Source organism: Vombatus ursinus, unplaced genomic scaffold, assembly GCF_900497805.2.
Source record: "Vombatus ursinus unplaced genomic scaffold, bare-nosed wombat genome assembly UNPS02014804.1, whole genome shotgun sequence".
Taxonomy (NCBI): domain Eukaryota; kingdom Metazoa; phylum Chordata; class Mammalia; order Diprotodontia; family Vombatidae; genus Vombatus; species Vombatus ursinus.
Genome location: NW_020954582.1, coordinates 8,347,386 through 8,371,619, shown reverse-complemented (window position 1 = coordinate 8,371,619; position 24,234 = coordinate 8,347,386). Strand labels below are relative to the sequence as shown.

Here is a 24,234-nt window from a genome sequence, read left to right as displayed (position 1 = left end):
GGGGGGGGGGGGGGGGGGGGGGGGGGGGGGGGGAGAGTGTGTGTGTGTGTGTGTGCGCGCACTATCCACTAGCAAAATAAATTGGTTCAGAAGGGAGGGTGATGATGGCTACTGGAGAGCTATCGATACAATTTTGTAAAGACTGTTCCTGTTGTATTATAGGTGGAACTAGAATCCTCCTAAACGTTTCTGTGAAGTCATTTATTGTTATGTGACACTGATCTCCATTCAGTACCTGAGTGCTTAGCTGAACAAGTTGGAGTTGTCCTCGTTTAAGTTCTTTGTCTTTATGTTGGCACTTTGACGATCACACATTTTAAACCCTTGAGTGTGATTTCTTGACTCCTGTAGTAATCTTGTTGCTTGTTGCCTATTAGACGATCGAGAAGCAGGTCCAGAAGGAGATCACATTCTAAGTCAAGAAGTAGGCGACGATCCAAAAGTCCACGGCGGAGAAGATCTCATTCTAGAGAGCGGGGCCGAAGGTCCAGGAGCACGTCGAAAACCAGGTAAGCCATATACCCCTCGAGGTCCCAGTGCCCAGGCTCTTGTGTTGGCCAGGGACGGCCAGGTTGGCAGCCTCCTGGGTGAAGGACCTTTTGGTTCTCCGAATAAGAGGAAGGTCGTTTTCTTCCCCTCTCTCACTACCGAAAGGGAGCTCCGCTGTCCTTGTTGTTGTTTTGAGATTTCATGTATCATTAAGTGTGAAATAAATTGATAAAGAGCCAACTTGAAGCATTAGAACATCTCGATCCCACACCCCCACATGCTCTGCACCTCCTGGTTGCTTCACAGAGGTTGGGATGAGTCATCAGCTGTGGGTTTTCAGGCAGGGAGGTCCCGAACTGGTGAAGTTAGACAGGTAAACAATCTCCAGTCAGAATCTCAAAGTGTTTCATCTGAAATGTGCCAAGGTGAAAGCATTCTTTAGGTGGACAAGTACCCAGCGTACTATGTAGTTGGCTCTAAATGTTCCTCTGACAGGTTTTTTTAAGATCATCTTTGGGGGCGGAATTTTGCTGTGGAAACGAACATTTCCACCATAATGATGGAATACAAAAGAGAAAATAATATTTTTAAAGACAACTTCCCCTGAGTTACTGTTGTTTCCTCATATGTCCCTGTAAAGAGAAAGGTAGAGATTTTTGTTTCTCTCTGACATGCATTAAGAGGTGTGTGCATGTTAGATTGATGGTAACTTTTCAAATTGATCTGTCTTATTCACATTTTAGAGACAAAAAGAAAGAAGAAAAAGAAAAGAAGCGTTCTAAAACGCCACCCAAAAGCTACAGCACGGCGCGGCGGTCGCGGAGCACGAGCCGGTGAGTTGAATGGTGTTGACAGTCGCTCCTCACTGTCCAAAGTGATGGCTGAGCACTTGTGGCTAAATTAGTACCACGTAAGCAAGGGTTCAGTGGAAGAGTACGTGGCAGTCAGGTTAATCTTCATGAGTGTCGTTGCCTTGCTCTCATCTCTCATTTGTCCAGTGCAGTGACCTCAGCTCCTTCCTTGGGCTCCTTGACCTGCAGTAGTGGGCCTAAGTGACTGCCCTCTGGCTGGCCCTTCACTCCTGGGCTTCCCTCCCCCTGCCTGGGACACAGTGTGTTCAGCTGCTCACCAAGGATCACGCAGTCTGTGTCATCTTGGGCAAGGCTCTTGACCTCACTGGGCTTTCGTTTCATCTGTAAAATGGCAGTTATCACAAATTCCGTTTCTAAAATAGAACTTATCTTCTTGACCTAAAATTCCACAATGGAATTTGTTTCATGGGCACATGGTCCTTCTTGGCCTCTTCCTTGGTCCTGTCCTGTCCCACTCCTCCACCTGGTGTCCATTTTAGCTCCTTCAGATGGCCTTGGCATGTGCGAAGGCTTGGGTCAGGCCTGACGGCTACACTCGCTCCTTGCTGGCTCCTGTTCTGACACTTGTCGCTCTGCTGCCCAAAAGGCTTCTCTGGCTTCAGCTCCGTCCCGGCAAACTGCCCACCTCTTTCTCTACCTCCGCCTCCCAGGCCTCTAGGCCACTGCCTCCAGGATGCCTTTCTTTTCCCCAGCCCCCTCAGAAAGGGCATTCGTGGTTGGAAGCTCCTCTGTGTCTCATCCCCTGGCAAGAGCCTGGGGTTTGCTGGGTGCTGGCGTGATTGCTTCTGTCAGCCAGCCTTCCACAGACTTCAGTAACTGGGGCATACCCACATGTGGCCAGAGAACATGTTTCCCTGTTTTTCTGTGTGACCTGGACAACTCATTTAACCTCCCTGGGCCTTAGTTTCTTGATCTGTAAAATGAGATAACAGCTATAGTGTCTTGATTTGTGTAGAATCAAAAGAAAATATATGTGCCATTCAGATCTTTAGAGCCTTTTATGTGGTGGGGAGTTGGGGGGGTTGTATTTCTTTTATGGTAAGGTCACTTGATCTTGTGCGTATTAGTCCTTCAGATGGTGAAATGTTAGATTAGGGTAACTTGTCACTGCACGCAGGAGTCCCAGCAGGCAAACACTTGGGGTCCCTTCTTGGGAGCTCGTGTCTGCTCAGAGCAGTGACGAGGATGGAGAGAAGCTGCCTTGAAAGCAGGTGGGCGGCAGCTCTGAGCAGCGACTGTGTTTGATGATGGGGCCTTGTCTCAGGGAGCACCAGACTGGAGCAGGGAAGTCAGTGTCTAGGGTCACAGGTTAGGCCTTGGACCTACGAATGAACGGTGAGGAAAGGGCTTCTCGGACTGTCAGAGTGGTTCTGTACGAGGTGAGCAGGGTCATTAAAAGTGACTCAACTAGTAAAGGACGGACCTAGGACTACAGAACCTGGGCATAGGCTGGCAGAGGGCAAGAGCAGAGACCTGTGTGCCTCGCACTTGTTTGCATTTGGAAGCTGCTTCTTTGGTAACCAGACATTTGGACAGTGCTGCGGAGAAGCACTCCTGCCTCAGTTTCGTGATAGTGCTCAGGGGCAGATTTAACTGAGGAAATGGTGTCAGTCCTGCCTCTTTGGTCCCAGATGATTGTCTGGTGGAAATGTGGCTCTGCCCCTGAATTGAGAACCTTTTCCCTTCAAGTCTCCCTGCCAGATAGAGGAGGATAAATTTATTCTACCATAACCTACCCCACTTTGTGATGATTTTTGTTGAGAGCATTCTTTCCTTACGGAATCTCACTGTCTTCCCTACTCAGTTCATTCTAAGCTTTGTATTGGGCACAGACATTTGGGCCCTGAAGCTGGAGAGGGAGGGTATTGACAGGTGGAAGAATCCAGAAGGGCTGCCTGTAGGAGAGCCTTGAAGGAATCGGATTCTGAGAGTCGAGGTCTTGAAGGCAAGAGATGAAATAGATGAGATGCATCCGTTGGAGACCAGTAGCGTTGGGATTTTATCCCGGGGCAACAGCCACTGAAGCCTCTTACGCAGAGAAGTGTCACATCGTCCTTGGCTTTAGGAAGGTCGCTGGCCATTGTGCAGAGAGCGGGTTAAAAGGTAAAAACTGTAAAAACCGAGGAGAGCAATTCGAAGGCTTGGGCTGTGTGCGTGTGGAGGGAAGGTCGGAGGGGCAGTTTGGAGGAAAAGACAAGCTCGTATTGGGTGTGTAGGTTCAAGATGGCAAAAGGATGCACAGCTGTGTGTGGCGGGCAACGTGTGGTGGCTTTAGGAACCACAGGCGAACTGGGGAAGAGGGCCCAGAACCCCTTCGTGCTTGGGCTGGCCCATGGATGGTGACTCATCAAAACTCACCATGGGGGAAGAAGAAAGAGCCTTCAGTCAGGAAGACCTGGAAAGAGGAGTACGCGGTTGGTCAAGAAAAGAGGAAGACTTCCCCGCCCCAGCAGCTTCCGTCTCGCCCTCCTCCACGTGCCAGATGTTGTGGCCCATCCTCGGATTTCCCCAGCATCTCAGTTGCCTCGCTCTAAGCGCGTGCCTGCCAGGCAGTGCCTTCTGCTGATGCATGTCGCTCTGGTCTGAGCCCCTCAGGGATGTCCCCTCCGTCCTTTGGGGGACCGTCCTTGTATCACATTCCGGGATGCCAGTGCCATGCTGACTGCCATTTTACATTGTTGACTCGGGGATCTTGCAGGCCATTGAAACCCACCACTGCCCATCCCTGACTTAGGAGATTTAACACTTACTCCCATTACTTAATGGGAATCACCAGAAAACTAAATACTAAAGACATTACATACTGGAGAGAAGGACTCATTTGAGAATTTGTTCAGATATGGGCAAATAGAATGGTTATTTAAGTTAATAAGTGGGGCATACAGGGATCATGATGACCTTAAAGGTCATCAAGTCCAATATTCCCATTTTACGAATGAGAAAACAAAGTCCTGTAGAGGTTGGGACTCACCCAGGATCATATAGATAGTAAATAACAAGGCCTGGAGTCAAACTCGGTTTTCTCTGGTTCTCCTTTCCCCTGACAGACAGAAGGAAGAGTGACATGTAGTCTAGTTCAGTCCTCTTGGGGCCCATTTCTGGAACTAAAGGGGGGGGGGCCTTGGAAGAGAACCCGCCAGGGCCTGTCCCGCAGCCACCGGAGAGCTTCCGAGGGCATCGTCCCACACGTGGGTTCAGGCTGGCCCAGACGGGCTGGGGGAGAGCTTGCACAGCAAAGAAATCGGGCACAGGGCCTGTTGGACTGGAAAGCAGGAACATTAAAGCTGCTTTAGATAAGTTGTTGTGGTGGTGTTACCTTAGCTTCATTGACTTAAAATTCAAGGCTATTTTCAATTTCTGACTTCAGCAGGTGGCCCGGTGGATAGAGGGCCAGTGTCAGAGTCCAGACGACCCAAGTTCAAAACTGGCCTCAAATTCTCACACTTGATTCTGCCACTGTTTGCCTCAGTTTCCTCATCTGTATAAAATGAGGCTAATTAGGAGCACCTGCCTCCCGGGGTGGTTGTGAGATTCAAATTGTAAAGCGGTTTAGAGGAGGGCCTGGTGCGAAGTAGGGGCTAGAGAAACGATTAGACAGGGAGTGGCAGTGCTTTTGAATCTTCAGAATAAATGATTATGAAGGATGTGTGTGGGGGCGGTGAGGAAGAGGGAGGGAAGTGTGACAATGCTGGTGAGCGCTTAGTAGGGGGCCAGGCACACAGTCAGGACTCTGGAAACAGCTGAGTGCCCTTTGGTTAGTGGTGTGGTCGGCTTCCCTTTGCTTCTTAAAGGCCACCTGCCCTTTTGTCCCCTCAGGGAGAGGCGGCGCAGAAGGAGCCGCAGCGGAACCAGGTCGCCCAAAAAGCCCCGCTCTCCGAAGAGAAAACCGTCTCGCTCCCCGTCGCCCAGAAGGTGAGCGCCTTTGAGGAGGGAGGCCGTGGGGGCGGGGGGAGGTCGCTCTGCCTGCAGCAGACGCTTAGACGGGCCGGCTCACCGTGTCTCACCGCCACCTTCCAACCTGTCATCCTAGACACAAAAAAGAAAAGAAAAAGGATAAGGACAAAGAGAGGCGAGACGAACGGGAGCGATCGACCAGTAAGAAGAAGAAAAGCAAAGAGAAAGAGAAAGAGCGGGAAAGGAAATCAGAGAGCGACAAAGACGTCAAAGTATGTCTTGGGGGGTTCTCCCACGGGGGTGGGGCGGACGCACTTGGCCATGGCGGTTCTCCCAGGGGCAGAGTTTGACTTTGCTTGTCTTTCCCGGCAAAGCAGGTGACGAGAGATTACGATGAAGAAGAACAGGGCTACGACAGTGAGAAGGAGAAGAAGGAGGAGAAGAAGGCCCCCGAGGTGGGCGTGGGCTCCCCCAAGGCCACGGAGCCTTCGGTGGAGAAGGGCAGCGGGGACTCCCTGCGAGAGTCCAAGGTGAACGGGGACGACCACCACGAGGAGGACATGGACATGAGTGACTGAGGGGGGGCCGTGCCCCCGCCCGCCCAGCTGTGGACGTGCCTCGGTGTCATTCCTCACATGGTCTCTGTCTGCCCTGTTTGTTCCCCCAAACCTAGATGTATCTAGCTCTGAGCTCCAAGTGGTTCCTCCCGGCCGGGGTGCCCTGGGCCCCCCTACTGTGCTGGGGCTGCCGGCGGGCACAAGCGTGACCAGCTGCATGCATCTCCAGCAGGCATGGATTGTGGATGTTGTATGATCTCTCCTCCTTTATTAAATAAGCTCATGTAGACAATTTCTAGAGTTTGATTCCTTACAGTACTAGAGCCGTATAGGGAATGCACTGATTGCATGTTAATTGTGGCAGGAATATCCTCAGTGTTTCTTTCAGTCTACATCATAGAAAGGAGTCTGCTTAGGGCCTTCAGTGGGTCAACATGACAAAATTAACATTCATCGTTAACATCGAGAATCTCCTAGGAGCCTCGTGGCTGATTTTTCTGTGTGGTTTGACTTTCAAAGGTTAAAGATGCACTCGACCTTTTTTCTTTTTTTTTTTTCCAGTTTCTCACCCCCCGCCCCCCCAAAAAAATCTCTACTGGTAGCAAATAGCATATTTTGAAATGGAGTTCTACATTTTCCCTAACATCTACATTGGGAGTTAAGGTTTCTTGTAATATTAATTTATCAGCACCCATCTCTGAAACTTACTTTGTATTGATTTCCATTCATCCTGTTGTACAGTTTTTGTTTTGTTTTTCTTCTGATTCTTACTGTTTTGAACTCAGTGTTGGGGGGAGGGAAGGTAGTGCATTTTTAATTGACATTTGTATGCTTTTAAAACAATTCTTCTTGATAATGTCCTTTTTATTTGATCTCAAGTTGTATAAACTAATAAATTTGTGTTAACTGTCCCTGCAGTAGTAATCTCACACACAGTGACTCCAGGTTATATGCATAGTTAGGAAAGCTGTTTTCTTAGTTACCCAGTTCCAGAGCTTTTACTTTTGTGCAGGTAAAAACAGAAGTAGGCGACATACAGTCTGTGCCATGTTGATGTACAGTTTCTGAAATTGTTTTACAAGACTTTGATAATAAAACCCTGAAACTTAAGCTCATGTTCCTGTAAAACTGTACTTGTATTCATTTACACTTCTGAATGTATGAAATTTACCTCATTTATCTAAGGAATTTGATTTTTCTCTCCATGTACGTAAGCAAGGTACCAGATGACCAAGTTCATCTCTGTCAAGATTTAGAGTAGGACATCGTAAAACTCAAATTGCTTTTACATGAGATTTTTCCTCCATTTTCTTGTCATTTTTTCCTCATGGGAGGTGGGAGGGCATTGAAACAAAGGTGAGCTTTAATGGACTGTAGTGTTTTTCCATTAAGGAACAGCCCCACCCATGTCCAGTACATTTTATATTTTCAATGAAATCTAAAAAACACATGCCTTTTCTGGAATGTTATTAAATGATTAGTGTCAAGGGTGTGTTATCTAGTGTACAATTCTTCAGTGGCATATTTATTGAGTGGTTCCATGCATATTGTTTGTTCAGGTGGGTGGCAGGGAAATGAGAGAAAAGACTTGGTGCTTTTAGATTTTTAACCAAGTCAAAATCTAAAAATCGTTTTTAACTGCCTTTTTATCACAGGCATTTTACAGTTTGCCATATATGAAAGCAGCATCATTTTTAGAGTTTATAGAATGTAACTTTTTTTTAAAAAAAAAAAGAATTTTGCCTATACAATATATAAAGTTAGTGAGTTGGTAAATGAAGGTCCTAAGTAATGACTGCTTTTGAAAATAAATAAAACTGTTAAATGTGTGACATTTGCTTGGCTTTTTAAGGTGAAAATTTCAGTCTCATTAAATACTTGTTCCATGTGGAAACAAGGTCCATCCAGAAACATTGTTATTGCATCCAAGGAAAAGAAGAAAAATGGAGCTTAAAAACATGGCCAGTGGTTTCGACACAGCGGCGAAAAGAGGGATCGACTGGTTAGCCGATTACAGGGAGGGCTGCAGCAGGGCTTTGGCTCACTCGCCGCCGGGCCAGTGTAAATACAGATTCAGATACCCAGGTGAAATCAAGTTAAACTGCCTCCACACTGAGTTTTGTTCTGTATTTGGTAGTAAAAAGAAAAATGATTTAAATAATAAACTGGTTTTACTAGAAAAGTGTTTGTGTTATTTATTGGTTCAAATTTATCTGGAGAACATGAGAATTCACTTCTGAATGTGCTCAGACCCTTAGCTGTGTGAACCTGGACATGTTATTTAACCTCACAGTGGCTGGAGCAACGGGGTCAAGTCAGGAAGACTTGAGTTCGAATCCACACTTTAGGTATTTAGATACTAAGTGGCCCTGGGCAAGTCACTGAACTTGCCTGCCTCAGTTTCCTCACTTTATACAAGGGAATAAGATTCCCAGGATTGTGAGAATCAAATGAAAGAATGTTTATAAATCAGTCACGTAGTATAATGCCTGGCATATAGTAGGTGTAATAACTGCTTGTTTCCTTACAATAAAAGTTCAACAGCTTTATCAAATGATTTGATGATTAAACCGGTAGGTAGAGCTCTCTCTAGATTGGGGTCAGCAAGATGCCTCAGTTTGCTTCTTCCCTGACAGTTACTCTGGGCAAGTCTCTTGATTTAACCTCAATTTCAATACGCTCAAGTCCAATACTAATGTTTTCTACTTAGTCATGGCATGGAGGGGACTGAGCTGTTCCTCAGGTTTTGTTTTGTGTTTTTTTTTAATGCCACCGAAGGTCTAGTGGGTCCCATTAAGATGGAAAGGTTTCAGATCCAGTCCAAGCATGGAGTTCACTGCACTAAACCAAGCTGACCTGACTCAGTTCTGTCTGCCATAAACCAAACCTTATTTTGGCTACCATAATTCAGGCCAGTTTTCTGTTAATAAGTAGAAGGGTTGGGATAAGACATTCTATCCGAGTGATGAGAAATGAGTATACTAAGAATGTCTAGATCCTAAATTAAAACATCTCCTATTACCGTCCTTAGGGGGAAGCTGATCTATGACTTTGAAATGGGCATCTCTAGATAGGCCAATTATGAAGTTCAGGCCATATGAAGGCTTCTAAGTTTTACCTAATCCATGTTGGTATATATACATTGATCAGTTTTCTGTATGTTTGCTTTCAAAGTATTGACAGAACTATCCTTAGGTCTCTGCTGCTAGTTCACAAAATTATACCCTTTAACAATCAAATATTTCTTTAGAATAACTGGTTTCCTTCCTTTGCTGCTCTGGTGCCCACAACATACCAGTGGTTAGCTTACACAGGTTACCCTGAATAACTTTTTTGTTTATTCATCTGATGAGAGTAAAATGGAGAATAAAAATGAGCAAAATCTTAAGGACTCGCGGGGGGAAAGGAACTTGAAATCAGTGGAAAATTTAGGACTTTATTTGTAATAACAAAAAAAAAATGTCCTTGTAGAAATATTGCAGAGGGGAGCATAAGACATGAGTCCTTTCCATAACATTCTTTCACTTAAAAGGAAAAATAAAAAGTGGTTGGGTTCCCCAGTGCACATTTTCCAAAATTACAGAATATTTGCATTTACAGATAACTTCTGAAAATGACACCTTATTACCAGAACTAAATAGCTGCATTTCTTCATTCTACCTATACAACCTAAGAGGTGCTGGCGAGCTAAAAGGCTAAAAGGTAGGTTAGCACATGAATAACAAATGGTTAAATGCCTAAGAATTCCTAAGGACCTGGGGTCCCTGGATGTCGGAAGCACAGTAAGAAGATAACTTCTAGCATTAAAGGAAATTTAGCAAAACTCAAGAACAAGTTAACAAGCTTTCTAAGTGAAGAGTGTAAACTTAAGTCAGTGAAAACCCTAGCGTTCGAAACAATGCACCCATGAGTCACAAATGACTTCAAAACCCTTTTTCTAACTCTGTAAAAACCAAGGTAAGATGACAAGTAGGAGGCTGCTTGAGAGCACTTCCTATTCTGTGGGTCCAATTAGTACTTAAAAGATTGTGTTTTCCCACATTTTATCATCACTAATAGTTAGGGAGGTAAAACAGTGTGGCCAAAACCCCAAATGGAAATTCCCTAGTTGTGTGATATTGGACAAGTTACTAAAGTCTCAGCCTCTCATATGTAAATGAAGCTCGTTAGATTTTAGCCTCAAAAACAGCAACGATGTTTTCTAAAGGTTTTTTTTTAAAAAGTTCAATAATGACTTAGTCTTAAAAATTTCGTTTTACAAAAGACTGAAAGAAAATCCTATCATTTATAGACCAGACTTGGCAGATTACTAGTAGTTAAGTAGTTCTTAGGCAAAATCGTTTTACTGGGTTTTGTGTTTATTATTGCCATGAAATCTGTAGGTAATGAAACGACGTTGTTCTACAAGTCAAAGCCTCCCCGCCTTTGCAAAGTCTGTGATCGTCCCAGCTTCAAAGGGAGTGGGGAGTGGGGGGATGTCCAGGCCGGAAGGGCAAGGAGACATTGAATAGAGGAGCGGACGTGGCAGACGGGGACTGCTTCTCTCCATCTGTTTTACGTGGACGGTGATGGGTGTTATCTTAGGGTGTATACCAGATCGCAGCCATCCTCAAGTGCAAACTGAACGTGGCCTCACCATAAACATTAAAAGGTTACTACTAATTCATTTATTCTCTTAAGGAATATAATTACTCTGATCTGAAATCTCCGTCTTAAGGAAGTGTCCGTAACACGAAGACTGTGTCGGGCTGGTATCCATCTCTTCTACATCTTTTCTTTCAAAACGAGCAACATCATCTGATGTGATCAGCACTTCCTGGTGGAGACAGTAAGCTCCAGCAGAGGGCGTTTCTACACCACACCAAGCAATGGATCCACAGGTCCAAACAACGTTCTTACATGGTTATTGGACTCAAGCTTTCTCTTCATCCTCCCCACTTCCTCCACCCAGACACAACTTCTATAGAACCTAGACAGCTCAGAGGGGAAAGAAACGAACTGGTACTTGTTACTCTAACCTATCTCCTAGGTAAAGTCACAGACGAACTCCCGGCTTTTTAGCAGCCTGCAGCCTGGACACCAGAAATGCTCTGTTGTACCAGTCCTGACCTGAGGCTCTGCATTTAAGGTAAGGACTCCAGGTGCCAGGTCTTCATTGGCTCGTTTATTTGTACCTGTGTCACTAAGACTTCCACCCTCCTGACTACTATGGATGGACACTGTCAGCTAGAAGCTGACAGTACTGGGAAGAGGGGGATGGATCAATGCTACACACAGTAGGGGCAGAATATTTTCTGGTAAAAACCACTTGTCAATACTCCCTTCCAGCATTATGTAAACAGCAAATCCTAGTTTTAAAATATTTGTAGCACTTTAAAAACAAACTGTCCTACTATGCATACTACCAAAGGAATATAGTGTTTTGATGATTTCATCTGAAACAGTACCTATGTAATAAACTAATTTAAAAATCACATTCCTGAAAATCTGTGAAATACTGCGAAAAGTTTATTTGCATCAGAGTCAATTCCTAATAGTTGCCATTGGAAGAGGTACGGGGGCATCGTTTGTCCTTTGTGACTGGGAAGACGACAGCACAGTGGAATGGAGAACTTGTGTTTCTTAAAAAGTACAAATGTGCAAAGAAATTCTAAGTGCAAAAATACTCAGTAGTTTTTCTGGATCCAGTGCACCCCGGTAAAATATTCACAGCTTTCAGGAGATACTGACCGAGCCCACACTGTGATTACATGAGATGTGATTCCTCCCACCCCCCAATAAATTACACGACTTTATGTAAGACTCTACACACGAACCATGGGAAACTAAAGTGGCCCTGTCGCGTGCTCCACCTCCCAGGGGCAGACCTTGAAGAGACAGGACGATTCTCAGCCCAAGCCAGTGAAAGCCGAAAGGGAGAAAGGCTGAGAAATCAGCTTTTCTTCCTTCAAGGACACAGGACTATAACGAACACCCACTCCCCAAGGTCTAAGAGGCCACATACAACAGTAATTATGACTTTAAAAATTTAACCATGAATACTTTTTCTGCACTATAAAAACTATTTCCTTTCTTAATACTAAAACATGAACATATATGCGAAGTCATATACACTGATATGGAAAAAGCAGCCTTAGAGATCCTTGTAAAAAATTCCTCTTCATAGTGTTGCTTCTGACTTCCTAAATGCATCTTCTATGTCACATCATAACCCTGCTCTGTAAACATCGGCTCCCTGGCAGATCACTGTGGAAATGCAACACAACACGGTCAGCCTTCTAGTCTTTGACACTTCCCACACTGGCTTGCTAAGGCTGTGCAGCTGCTTTGGTCCAGTGTTTGGTTTGTGCAGAGATCCTCTTGGAATAAAGGCTAAAAACCTCAGGAGAGTTTGAAATGAGCAAATCTGCCTTTGTAACAACCAGGTGACTTGTTCTGGAAATCCTGACAAACTTATTTCATGATCTAAACAGCAGATAGAGACAAACACCTTGGTAAAGGAACCCATTCCAATTAATTCCAATTCAAGTGGGCCTCCTGAAAGAGGCTGAAATGCAAGTCATAAGAAAGAACTGACAGGTGCAGTCTTAAGTACAGTCACCAAGGACACATTTATATAAATCACATTTACTTGTAGCTAAATCCTCTAAAATATATTTCACACTGTGTGACTGTCAGACATAATTCTTACTAATTTATTTTCAACTTTGGACCTTCAAACCAACTTGGAATAAATAAATAGGAAAGATTTAAAATGCAAAACTGAGAATCCATGATTTGAACACCGGGAGAACAAAATAAATCAATGTATTTTCCTTTACGTGGCTTAAGAAAAAAAAAGATGAAGTAAAAATTGTCATGAAACTTAAGTGTACATTTCTAAAATTTAACAAATGAATTTTATATATTATATGAAACACTTATACCCTATATTCAAAGTGTTTGATATTATGAGGATATATTTTCAGAGTCTTAGGTTTGTGGTTTTTTTTTTTCCCTTTTTTAAGACTGTGACACTTCTCAGTTCACGCATAACCCATCCTAGCCACAAACAAGGCTGCCAGACGGGCAGATGGGCTCTGAACGGAGAGCCAATTTCAAAACTTTCGAATTCCTTTTTTTGAAAGTGCTAGAATTTGTCAGATGAACATTTATAAGCATGCTAACCAATACTTTATCATGAACATAGATTAGAAAAGAAAATTAGAGACTCTATGGCAGAAAGATTAGTAAGAAACATTTTCCACTTGAGAATTCAGATAAAAACATGAATAGCACCACACAGGAGTTGCACTAAGGTGCTAAGAGGAGGTACCGTATTCCCTGCAGAGTGAATGCTAGTTCTGAAATGTATTGCAATGTGAAAATGCAACTGTTTAATGGTACCATTTGGTTGGTTCATCTACAGAAAACGGCATTCCTTCCAGTTCATTATGTTCAACAACATTCAAGTGACTGAACTAGACATAATGTGACATACTTTACAATGGATGAAAACCAAGCTTGAAGGATATCTGCCATCCTGAATACAAGATGACAAGTTTAAAAGGACTTCGATCTCTATTAAGACATCTCATTTTTTCAAACGTTAATGGTCCAGGAGTGTTTTCTTTAAATGCTAAATCCATGTATCACCAAGAAGTGTAAAAAGGTGTAAAAACAAACCACAGCCCCCCTAGCTGGCTGACATCCCAACTCCTTAGAATCACTGAGGTGTCAAACTGCCAAGCTTACAACATGTGTATTTCAAAAAGGCGGACAATGGCAGCCACCAGCTCACAGTGGATGAGTGACCGATGGGCTGCTTCAGGGGATTTCCCTTTCCTCTTCGGAAGGAGTACACCCGTTCTGTCTGGACGATGTAGCGGCTTCTCTGTACCCGCTTACTTTCACTGGTGAGCTGGTGTTATTTTTCCAGGCAAGTTAAAGATCAGGAAACCGGCTGGGATCTTCCTTGTAGTCATCAGGAATGGTGAAGATGCATTCATCAAATTCATCATATCTAAACTCCTGAAAAGTCACAGTGGCTGTGATGGTGGGAAACACAGGTATATCTACAGAGAAGAGGAAATGAACAATAGCCAGTGACACGAACAGCTCGACAAAAGCATCCCCAGCCCTGAAGGGAAGAGCTCTGTGCTGAGCAAGCGCTGGGGCAGAGGCTCACTCTGGCCTCTGTCCCTCAGAGGAGCCAGCACCCATCCTCCACGGCAAAACAAACAAGCGAGCATTACTTCTGTATTAGGAAACGCCTATGCTTTAAACCCAGACCCCCCCCCGCCCCACCCCAGCAGGAATTCTTCCTGGAGGACCCTGTTTCACAGATCCTCGAGCCGTAAAAGGTGCCTTGGTGAGAGTCCGGCTTCACTGTCGGTCACTCATGCCCACTCACCTCCTATCACTATGATGGGAACCCTATAGGGCAGCACCTCTTTTTTCATCTTGTGCCTGGCACACAAGGAGTACTTGGTCAATGTTTTTATCCTTCATTTCATGGATAGAAGGGCCCTAAAGAGTCAGCTTCAATGGACGGAGGAGGAGCGTGGTGAGAACAGTTGCCCATGAGCAAAGACTTCCAACGGAAGCCCGTTCCATGTCTCTGCAGCTCACCCTGTGCGGAAAGTTTCCCTCCCAATGCACGGGAATCATCGTTCCAAGGATCAAGCAGAGTAGACTCAATCGTTCTTCCATGACTGCTCTTGAAGACAGCTGTCAAGGGCGCCGTACTTCTCTCTTCTCCAGGTTAGCTGATTATTCTCCAGTTTTCTCACCAGCCTCAGTGCCCTCCTCTGAGCACTCTCTGCTCAACACCACATCACTTGTAAAGAACGGACCAGTCCCCAAAAGGCTAACATCCTGAACCACATAAATAACTGACAGTCAACCTGGAGTGAAAGGAGCTACCCCTTCACACGTTTCCCATCTCTTTGGTCCTCTAATGAACGCTCCTCGATGCCCTCCGCAGTACTTCTCTCATCACCCCTGAAGCCCTGGGCCTGGAAGAGAAAACGGATCCCTCCCCCAACTTCCAAACCTCACTGAGTCTCAGTCAATCCTCCTCCTCTGAGGTTTAGTCTATCCAATTTTATAAGCCCATCTAACTCTCTGTCACTGTCATTTCCCTTTTCCTTCAAAAAGTTCAGTGTCAAGCACAGTGTTTCTTTCTCTCCAACCTACTCACAACTCTCAAACTTGGGACTCCAACATATGTGAGCATCCACTTGGACCCCTTGGCTTCCTAAACTCCACTGAACTCAATCTTTATTTCTGCCACCTTCAGCTGATTATCCCCACGATTGCTCCATCACCATAATCCAGAGGTCCAAAATTCTTCTCTCCAACTAATACCTCTTGTCCTTCAAACTTTCGTCCTCTCCCTGCCTGCCCCCTCAGCCCCCCCAACCTCCAACTTCTAGTTCCTGCTAACATTCCTGTCTAGTATCCCGCACTCAAGGCACACCTAACCTTTTTTCCCCATTCTGATGAGTTCCAGCACACACTGCCCATTAACCCTTAAAATCTCTTGGCCCTCTCCTATCACCTTGTCAGACTAAATCTGGGTTTCTCCACCTTGTAAACTGACCTCACTACAAACATTATTTCATCTCAACTGCGCAGTCCTTTTATTCTGATCTGACCCTTTATCGCACTGTTCTCAACCACTATTCCCAACCTGTTCCCTCTTTCCTCAGACCTTCTGTACCAACCTTCCTGTTACTTAATGAGAAAGCAGCCATCATAAGCTCCCCCTCTCCCTGACTACTCCACACCTCAAAACCTGTCTTCATCATCCATTCTCTCCACCTTGCCCTTGGAAGTGGACTTTCTTGACAAGGCTTTTGATTTTCCTGCTCTTCTTTTCTCTGGCAAAGCTTGCCCCTTTAATAATGCTATTTCTTGTTTTCAATCCCACTGCGCTCTTTCTTTGCTGCCTACAAAGACACCAAGGTCTCCCATGCTTAAACCCAAAAACCCTTGATCTGACAGCCAGCCATTCCCTTAAGGCACAGGCCTGTGTCTTCCCTCTTTCACAGTCCAACTTGTAGGAAGAACGCCTCCTCCTCCTGTCTCCATCTCCTCTGACCCCCTACAATCTGACTTTCTACACCGGTGCTTGACTAAAACAGCTCTCTACCGGGGAACAGGAGACCCCCATTTTCAATTCAACGTCCTTTCCTCAGTTTCTGTCCCTCTGGACATCTCGGCAGTTTTGACCCTGTGACTTTAGCCCCTGCTTCTGGACACTAGACACCACTCTTCACTTCTGCACCTCGGCCCTCTCTAGTTCCTTTCTCTTGGGTGTCTCACTCTCCTTCAACACTGTCCCTCATCCTCTTCTGACCTAAGGCTTAGCACGACGCCCGGCACAAGGCTCAACAGATGTTTGTTGACTTAACCACTCCTCTGATGCCTTTGCAGGATCTTCACGCCAGGCAGATCTGCTCCCCTGGGTGTCCGTGAGGCTCTGCCCCAGTCCTCTTCTCTTCTCCCTCTCTACTATTTCACCGCATTCTCTCACTCACGAAACAACCTTGGACTCATTTCCACGCACACGTATTGTACCTCGCACCTCTAGAGTCTCTGAGGACATCCCTTAGCTTTGTACTCTTCCAAACAAGGAGCTTAATGAACACTGACTAAGCTGACCCCGGAGGTGACCCACTGCAAGAATACCTCCAGTGAGGAGGCACTGGCTACCCATGGACGCCATTTACTGGGCCTCAGCTCCAAGCGAGAGCCCGTGTTTTTCCTTTTGATTTTGAAATAAATCAAAATCGACTTCTAGGGTACAGAATGACACTTGTGAAATTTGGGGGGGGGGGTCAATGCAGAAATTTGTTTTGCTGGAATATCTATACATATCTGAAACATGCTTTTTTTCCCCTTATCTCAACTGAGGATGTCAGGAGTGGAGGGAGAAGGTGAATTTTTTGCTGACTAAACTCTGTGTGTGTGTGTGTGTGTGTGAATTTTTAAAAATCTACTTGCTATATAATTTCTACCCTTTGATCCTAACTCCTATTCTCTGGTTTAAGAGAGTAAATTTAACATTGATTCCACATACCATCCTTCCAAATCTCTGGATCTCATTATCTCCCACTGATTCCCTAATTAGCTCTCTGCTGATGTGTCTCCAATCTATTTATCGAGTCCTGCCTTCTCTCCTGACCTGCAGGCTTACATCCAGACAGCAGACATCTTATACTCCACATGTGCAAAAGGGATCTCATTTTCTTCACCCCAAACCCTCCCCCTCTTCCAAGTTTCCCTATTCCTATCAAGCGTAGCAGCATCCGAGCATCCTTCCCCATCACTTGCCAGCGCCTTGAAGACAAGGGCTGCTTTTGTCCTTTTTTGTGGGGGGAGGGGGAAGGTAGTCTCCTGGCTCCAGACTCTCTACTTTCCATCCTCCACACAGCACACCTATCAAACTGATACTCCTAAACCAATATGAACATGTCACCCTCCTCCTAAAAAGGCACGGCCCTATAGCCTCTAGGATAAAATACTAACTGCTGGATTCAACATGTAAAGCCCTCCCCATTTCCCCATACAGCCCATTCCAACACAATGGACCTGTTGCATCTTTCCTGTCAGTCTTCAAGCTCTATAGCTCTGGAAGTTATCAACCACCTGCGGGATGTGCGTCCACCTAACCTTCACTCCTCCAAAGGACAGCTGAGGGGACACCTCCCACACAAGCCCCATTCTCTTTCTCAAGATGTTACTTAGGATTTATTTACATGCACATCTACTGTATCCTGGCTGCTCCCAAGATGGAACATGAGTTGCTTGAGGGTGACAAACTAGACGTGCTATATTATCTAATGTTCCTCTTAAAATTCCTGCACCGACCCACACCTGAACCCAATTCTACCCATTAGTGCCTGGTGATCAGCAAAATGGGATTGTCTTTAACGGAAATAGCCATGCAGAAGAATTGGCAGAAGTGGTTAGAACATGTCATCATATCAGATAATCACTGAAAACATTGTCATTACAAAGGGAAACAGTTGTCTATAAAAACTTCCAATTTCTAGCTTGAAAACACAGGTGGGCATGTTTAATTTTTAATGAGGAAAACCTCTCTTTGACAGAATAAAATAAGTTATAAAATAAATTATTTGAAATACAAGGACAGATAAATGTTTTTCATGCCACATCACTATACTTCTAATTGTTAGTAATCAATCTGACAATCTACCTCTCAAAAATACAAATTCATTTCATTAAGGCAATAAGGTTATTAGCGTGAACACCCTCTTACCGAGCTTTACAGGAAAGCCGGGAGGAAGCTTCATCTGAACAAATTCTCTAAGCTTGTTAAAGTGCTTGAAGGGCGCAATGACTTCTAAAACATTCAATAATCTGGAAGAAAGGTCAGGGGGAAAAAAAAACACTTTTAGCAATAACTCAGATCGATACATCTCTGCCTAAAGTCAAACTAATAAGTGTCTCATCTGTCAGTCAGTTCTTTTGGAATTTGGGTTCAGTGATCTGATCTGTAGTTTATGTTTACTAAGATCTAATTTTAAAGGCAAAAAAAAGCCAAAACTAAGAATTCATTCTGGACACAATCTCCATAACTCTTAATAAATTTCTACAGTAAGGAATTTCAACTTACAATTCAATTCCTAAGGGAAATTCCTGGCTCATGGCTATTGTGGCTTTAAATGTTTTCTTACTTTCTTTGCAAACAAGTTCTCTACCCAGATGAGGAGCTCTACAATGGAAAGGAAATAAAACAATAAGACAATTAATTTTGTCAACAGATTATTTTCACTTTACAGAAAGATTCCTACAATATTCTATTATGTTCACTGTGCTAATAATGCATTTTAGAAATTTTTGTTAAATGATGTCTTAAAATGTGCTAAAACACTAAATTAACAAAAATAAAATCGATTGTCTAGAAATTCCCAGTTCGATATATTCCATGGAGGTTTCATAGTTCTCAATAACCCTATATTTCCCAATACATGAGGCATCTATTTGAAGAGGATCACATTGCCTCTTGTATAGAACAAGAATTACATCGCTCTGCCACGTGTGAATAATCCCCAGCATTAATTAAATTTTTCCGATTCATGTACATGACTCATAATCATCAACGACCCCCAACTTTTTGGAGGATGACCTAGTAGCCTACGTCAGTGAATTCTGGATCTTCTCCTGCTTATTTGGAAGTGAAATAAAATAGGTTGTTTGAAATAAAATAGAAAGATGATGCAATTAACCAACATCAATTTTTTTTCCTTGCTAATCATGGTGGTTAAATTCTAGTAAGAGGGAAATAATGAAGTGAGGAATTCACAGGAATTCAGATGGGAGAGTTTTGATGGCCTCTGAATTTTAACATGTCAGGTTAACACTGGTTTCCTTTCGCTAGGGAAAAACGTGCTGTGCTGGAGTACTCTTTTCCAATTTACTGACAGTTTGCCTCTTACACAACTGTATGACAAGTGATACATTACGCAACTGCTAATACTGTCAAAATCTGACTGACAGCGTATGCGAAGCTGGACTGGGCCCGGACTCTGGGGCGGTCTTGTGCGTCCACTGGCACCCACGCCCCCGTCGCTTCCAAGTCAGATGAGCTCGTCTGCTTGCCCTTTCACCCTGACGACCCCTCGAGCTGATGCCCCGTAAAACGCCTCCCGGTCCTTTCTCCCTTCACCATGACAAGCCCCGGATCTCTAGGTCATCTGGTGCAATCTGCGCCTGAAGAGGCAGCCTCCTGCGCAACGGCCCTGACAAGCGGGTTTCCAACCTCTGCCACAAGGTTTACTTTGAGCGTCACTGACTTTTACACTCATTATTATCTTATTCAGTTCACCTGAGCCCAGTGACATCCACCCAACAAGCATTCATGAAGTTCCTCCTGCACGCCAGGTACTGCACCAAAGAGGCAACAGTGTCCACTCTCAAGGTTCTTACCTTCTATTGGGGGTAGCAAAAAAATCCTTTTGGATTCCAACTCTCTTATCTAAACCAGTGACTATCCTCAGCTTTAGTACCTTACACATATCAACAGGTGGCACAATGGATAGAGCTGGCCTGAAGTCAGAAAGATCGGGGTTCAAATTCAGCCTCAGACACTAGCTGTGTGACCCTGGGCAAGTCACTTCACCTCTATCTGCCTCTGATTCCTCATCTGTAAAACGGGGATCATGATAGCATCTGCCGCCGAGGGTCGCTGTGAGGATCGAATGAGATCATATTTGTAAAAACCCACTTAGCACAGTGCCTGGCACATGACGGGCAGTTAATAAATGTGTGCCGAGTAAACAGCACCAACCATTCTGATGTGCACATGAACCCATTCTTCATACAGACAGGAAACTGAGAGCCAGGGAAATGAGTGACTCCCCAAGGGTCACAAAGCCAGCCAAACCCCCATAAAGTCTGCAGGACCTGCTCTTGGCTCGCCACCGCTCTCCTGAGGCCTGGAACCCCAAGGCCAACTCCTTATTCACTCCACTCAACAGTGCCATGCCCTGCACTGATTGTGAGGAAAGAAATCCAACTGTAAATCAAAAATCTGGGGGACAGATGAGGTTCCTGACTTTTAGAAAAACAAATCTGGGGGCAGCTAGATGGCGCGATGGATAGAGCACCAGCCCTGGATTCAGGAGGACCTGAGTTCAAATCCAGCCTCAGACCAGATACTTGACACCAGCTGTGTGACCCTGGGCAAGTCACTTAACCCCACTGCCTAGCAGAAAGAAAGAAAGAAAGAAAGACAGAAAGACAGAAAGACAGAAAGACAGAAAGAAAGAAAGAAAGAAAGAAAGAAAGAAAGAAAGAAAGAAAGAGAGAGAGAGAGAGAGAGAGAGAGAGAAAAAGAGAGAGAGAGAGAGAGAGAGAAAGAAAGACAAATCTGAAAAGTTGCTTCACTTGGTTATCCTCGATTCCAAAGCCGCCCACCTCCAAGTGAAGTTCAGTAGAACACTTACTTTCCATTCTCGGCAGATATGTACTCTTCCCAGGTAATTGTGTTAGGTGGGGGTGGAGTCAGAGACTGTCTTCGGACAGGCTGCAATGGAAAATGGGGGTGCAGGTGAGAAGCTGCCATAAAAGTCAGAAAAGAGAACACACAGGGGAGCCTTGGCTTGTCTCTCTGCTTTCTCTGACAGGCCTGCAAGCCTAGACAAACAGATCTTCGGCCATCCAGCCCGGGGTTCACTGACACTGGGGGAGGAGAGGACACAGGGCGGTTTCAGGTATTTTTGACACTAAAATGTTTTCTTAGAAGTCCTACCAGTAATACACATCAGCAAGGCCATCCCTCCTGGGGGAAGAGGAGGGCAGCCACGGGCAGGAGTACCCAGAGACGGACGAAGGGACAGAACTCTGTGCTGTCCAGAGCTATCACTGTGGGACTGAGATCTAGGCTGGAGAAGGGAAGGCAGAGACATACAGAAAGACAGACAAAGGAATAACTTCTCCATAAAAAACCAGAAGCCAGAGGAAGAACAGAGTACTAGAACTAGAACGAGGCTCATGTTTTTATCCTGGACACCAAAGGAAGGGAATCTCTACTAAGGAAATGAAGACTGAAGAAAGGTCACTGAGTTTGACTTCTTAGGGAAAGAGCAAAAAATCTGGACTGTAAAGGGCAATGTGTAGATATGGGGACAGTGAGTGTGAGCCCTGTGTGTGACCAAAGTTAAACATCCTCATGAGAGGAGAAAACTGCACATGCCAAAATACAAAGGAAAGAACCTTTGGAGAGTTTGGAAATGCTAAACCATGAATAAGGCTCAGAGGAAGTTATCTGTGAAGCACAATTACCAGGGACTAAAAGGAGCCCTATACAGGATGGCCTCATGCCTCCAAATCACTCAACAAGCATTTGCTAAGTGCCTGCTGTGTGCCGAGCACTGTGCTAAGCACTGAGGATACAAAAAGAAGCCAAAGACACCCCCTGCCCTCAAAGAGCTCACAGTCTGCCCAGGGAGACAACATGCAAACAAGTGTATACCAGGTGAGCAACAGAAAATAATCACCAGAGGGAAGGCCCTGAACACCAGGCTTCCTGTAGCAGGTGGGATTTTAGGTGAGACTTCACAGAAACCAGGAAAGCCAGGAGGAGCTAAGAGAAGGGAGAGAGAGGAGGAGGGATGGGGTGGGGGTGTGGGGGTGTGGGTGTGGGTGTGTGTGTGTGTGTGTGTGTGTATGGGTTGTGTGTGTGTCAGTCAGAAGGAAGGTTGAGATAAGAAGTCTGGAAGGGGGAGGGGCAGGTCATGTAAGTGACAAATAGGTTAGGTAAAGTCACATGCCAAGAGTAGGGAAAACTGGTAGAATTTAGGGCTACCCTAGGAAAACAAGAAGCAACAGGTGTGAGATGGTACGGAAGGGCAAGTCTAAGGCTGATGCCTCACAATTAAAGCTGTCTCAAAGCGGAAAGGGCTAATTAAGAAGTCTTGGGTTCCTGCTCCTCAAAGGCCTTCTGTGCCGAGGAAATGACCACAACAGGCCTATCTGACTGGTCTACCCTTCAGGTAGGGGCTGGCCCATGTGGCTAATGAAGTATCTCCCACCTGTCAACTTGTCCATTTCTGTGATAATAACACTAACCTTCCCTTTATAAAAGAAAGAAGGAAGGTGGGACTACATCAAAGTAGGCACTCCCGGGAGAAGCAAAGCAAAATTGGACGTGGTCCGTTGTGACGTACATCTGTGGGCAACAGCTGTGTTTGCAAAACATAACTGCAGCTTAAGCACGAACACCAGTGCAGAAGAAAGATATACAGAAGTACTACAAAGAATTCAGTATAACCCTGCAAACTAAGTCAACATACTTTCTAATACACAATGCCTTAGCACAAAGGTGGGAAATGTATGTAAAAGCACGGCTCCAGCACAGCGACGCAAGCACAGACCCCACAAAACTCTTGATGCCTTCACACCTTGAACACCCTGAGAAGAAAACTAGGATGCGCTAAATAACATTACAAACAAGAAAACGATTTTATTGGAAGAGACAGGAAAATACTACTACTCAAGTAAAAGTTATCCTCTAATCAACCTTCTGTGTACAGACAACCAACCATTCAGGGTAAAGATAATGAAAAGAACAATAGAGAAAAAGACATAGCATAATTACAACTAAGTAAGTGAGAATGATAACATGGGAAGTGGTCAACAGAAAGGACCCCCATACTGATTAATCAAGGTAAACCCAATGACTCCTCAAGAAGATCCCAAAAGCCCCCAAAACGTGGCAGCTAGCAAACGACTCACTTACTTGCCACGAGGCAAAAGTGACACCTGTTTAAAATACTAGGAATGACCATGACTGTGATCTTGATCATCTCAGAAAGCAGAGGGCCTCACTCACCATTCCAAAAGGTAAGTGAATCTGTTCCCAGGAGCTGCCCAAACACGCCTCACTGCTACAGAGACCTCCAGAAAACTGAGTGCACCCAGCTTCGTGTGTCCACAGCCAAGCCAAATGCCAAGGAGTGGAAACCACCATCACCAGGAAAGCAAGAGGAAACAAAGATCCCACTGAAGCGTGAAGCTCTGCACTGTTGTTTCCTTAGTTAGTTCTGAAAGAGACTGGCTCTTCCTCTCTGGCTCAGGCTGGAAATACAGGCAGCCCTCACACCAGAGGTGCTCGTCCTCCTGAACACCCCATACACCACAGTACAGGCACTGAACAAAATAACTGCTGGGTGAATAAGAGCATGAAGAATCAGGGATGGACAGAGCTCTGTGGCGGCACAACTAGAAAGAGGATTTCATGAGAGTGTGACAGGCAAGAAGGCAAGAATTTAACAACACTGCACATTATGTTTGCACTAAATGGCAAGGCAATTTTTTAAGTAAAAAATTGATCAATAGCAAAAGAACTCAAAAGGAAGTGTCAAGACTAAATTCTTGATTTATGGGGCCTATTTCCCCCCTTTTAAATGTCAACTACATAAAAAGGTTAAAGTTAGAAAGAAAACATGTAATACGTGAAAAGCAAAGAAAATTTAAAATTTCACTGTTCTCAAAAGATTATGCTCTCTCGCCTGACAGCATGACAGGACAAAGTCCGCCTTGCTCACTATACCTCGAAATTCTGCTCCATTAAGTTTCCGCCTTTACTTAAGCTCTCCACGATGGCCTTATTCCGAAGAATGTCCTCTTCACTGAGGTGTTCTCTCCTCTTTCTGGATTCTAAAACAAGCCCATTCACCAGGTAAAAGTAGGCCAAAAAGTTTCCCACCCTTTCCTAAAATAAAATCACATTTTTAAAAAGTTAAGAATATCTACAATAAAAGGAATCTTCAACAATTACATCATTCACTGAAAATTATGTGAAATTGAAAGCTTCATCCTTTGGATCCTAATAAATAAAATATATTAGAATTGATCAACTTCAAATTTTAGATGAGATTTAAAAATAAACACTAAGAGGTCTAGATGAG

General features: G+C 44.6%; 2 protein-coding genes across 7 annotated transcripts in view; one reads left to right on the top strand and one right to left on the bottom strand.

Moving 5' to 3' along the window:
- Positions 1-7,644, top strand: part of SRSF11 (serine and arginine rich splicing factor 11) — a 40,805-nt gene extending 33,161 nt beyond the window's left edge. For 5 of the 6 annotated variants that reach the window (XM_027874017.1, XM_027874016.1, XM_027874019.1 and 2 more), the window contains 5 exons: positions 378-509; positions 1,233-1,322; positions 5,178-5,273; positions 5,392-5,527; positions 5,630-7,644. In XM_027874017.1, the coding sequence (XP_027729818.1) occupies positions 378-509; positions 1,233-1,322; positions 5,178-5,273; positions 5,392-5,527; positions 5,630-5,833 (658 nt within the window). In that variant the 3' untranslated portion in view covers positions 5,834-7,644. The remainder of the gene's footprint in view (positions 1-377; positions 510-1,232; positions 1,323-5,177; positions 5,274-5,391; positions 5,528-5,629) is intronic. The other variant, XM_027874018.1, reaches the window with a different exon arrangement.
- A 3,658-nt stretch (positions 7,645-11,302) lies between these two features.
- ANKRD13C (ankyrin repeat domain 13C) overlaps positions 11,303-24,234 on the bottom strand; it is a 61,208-nt gene continuing 48,276 nt past the window's right edge. Inside the window, exons 9-13 of the mRNA XM_027874037.1 lie at positions 23,877-24,038; positions 20,770-20,849; positions 18,438-18,536; positions 18,081-18,181; positions 11,303-13,866 (exon numbers count right to left, since the gene is read on the bottom strand). Coding sequence (XP_027729838.1) covers positions 13,736-13,866; positions 18,081-18,181; positions 18,438-18,536; positions 20,770-20,849; positions 23,877-24,038 — 573 coding nt within the window. The 3' untranslated portion in view covers positions 11,303-13,735. The remainder of the gene's footprint in view (positions 13,867-18,080; positions 18,182-18,437; positions 18,537-20,769; positions 20,850-23,876; positions 24,039-24,234) is intronic.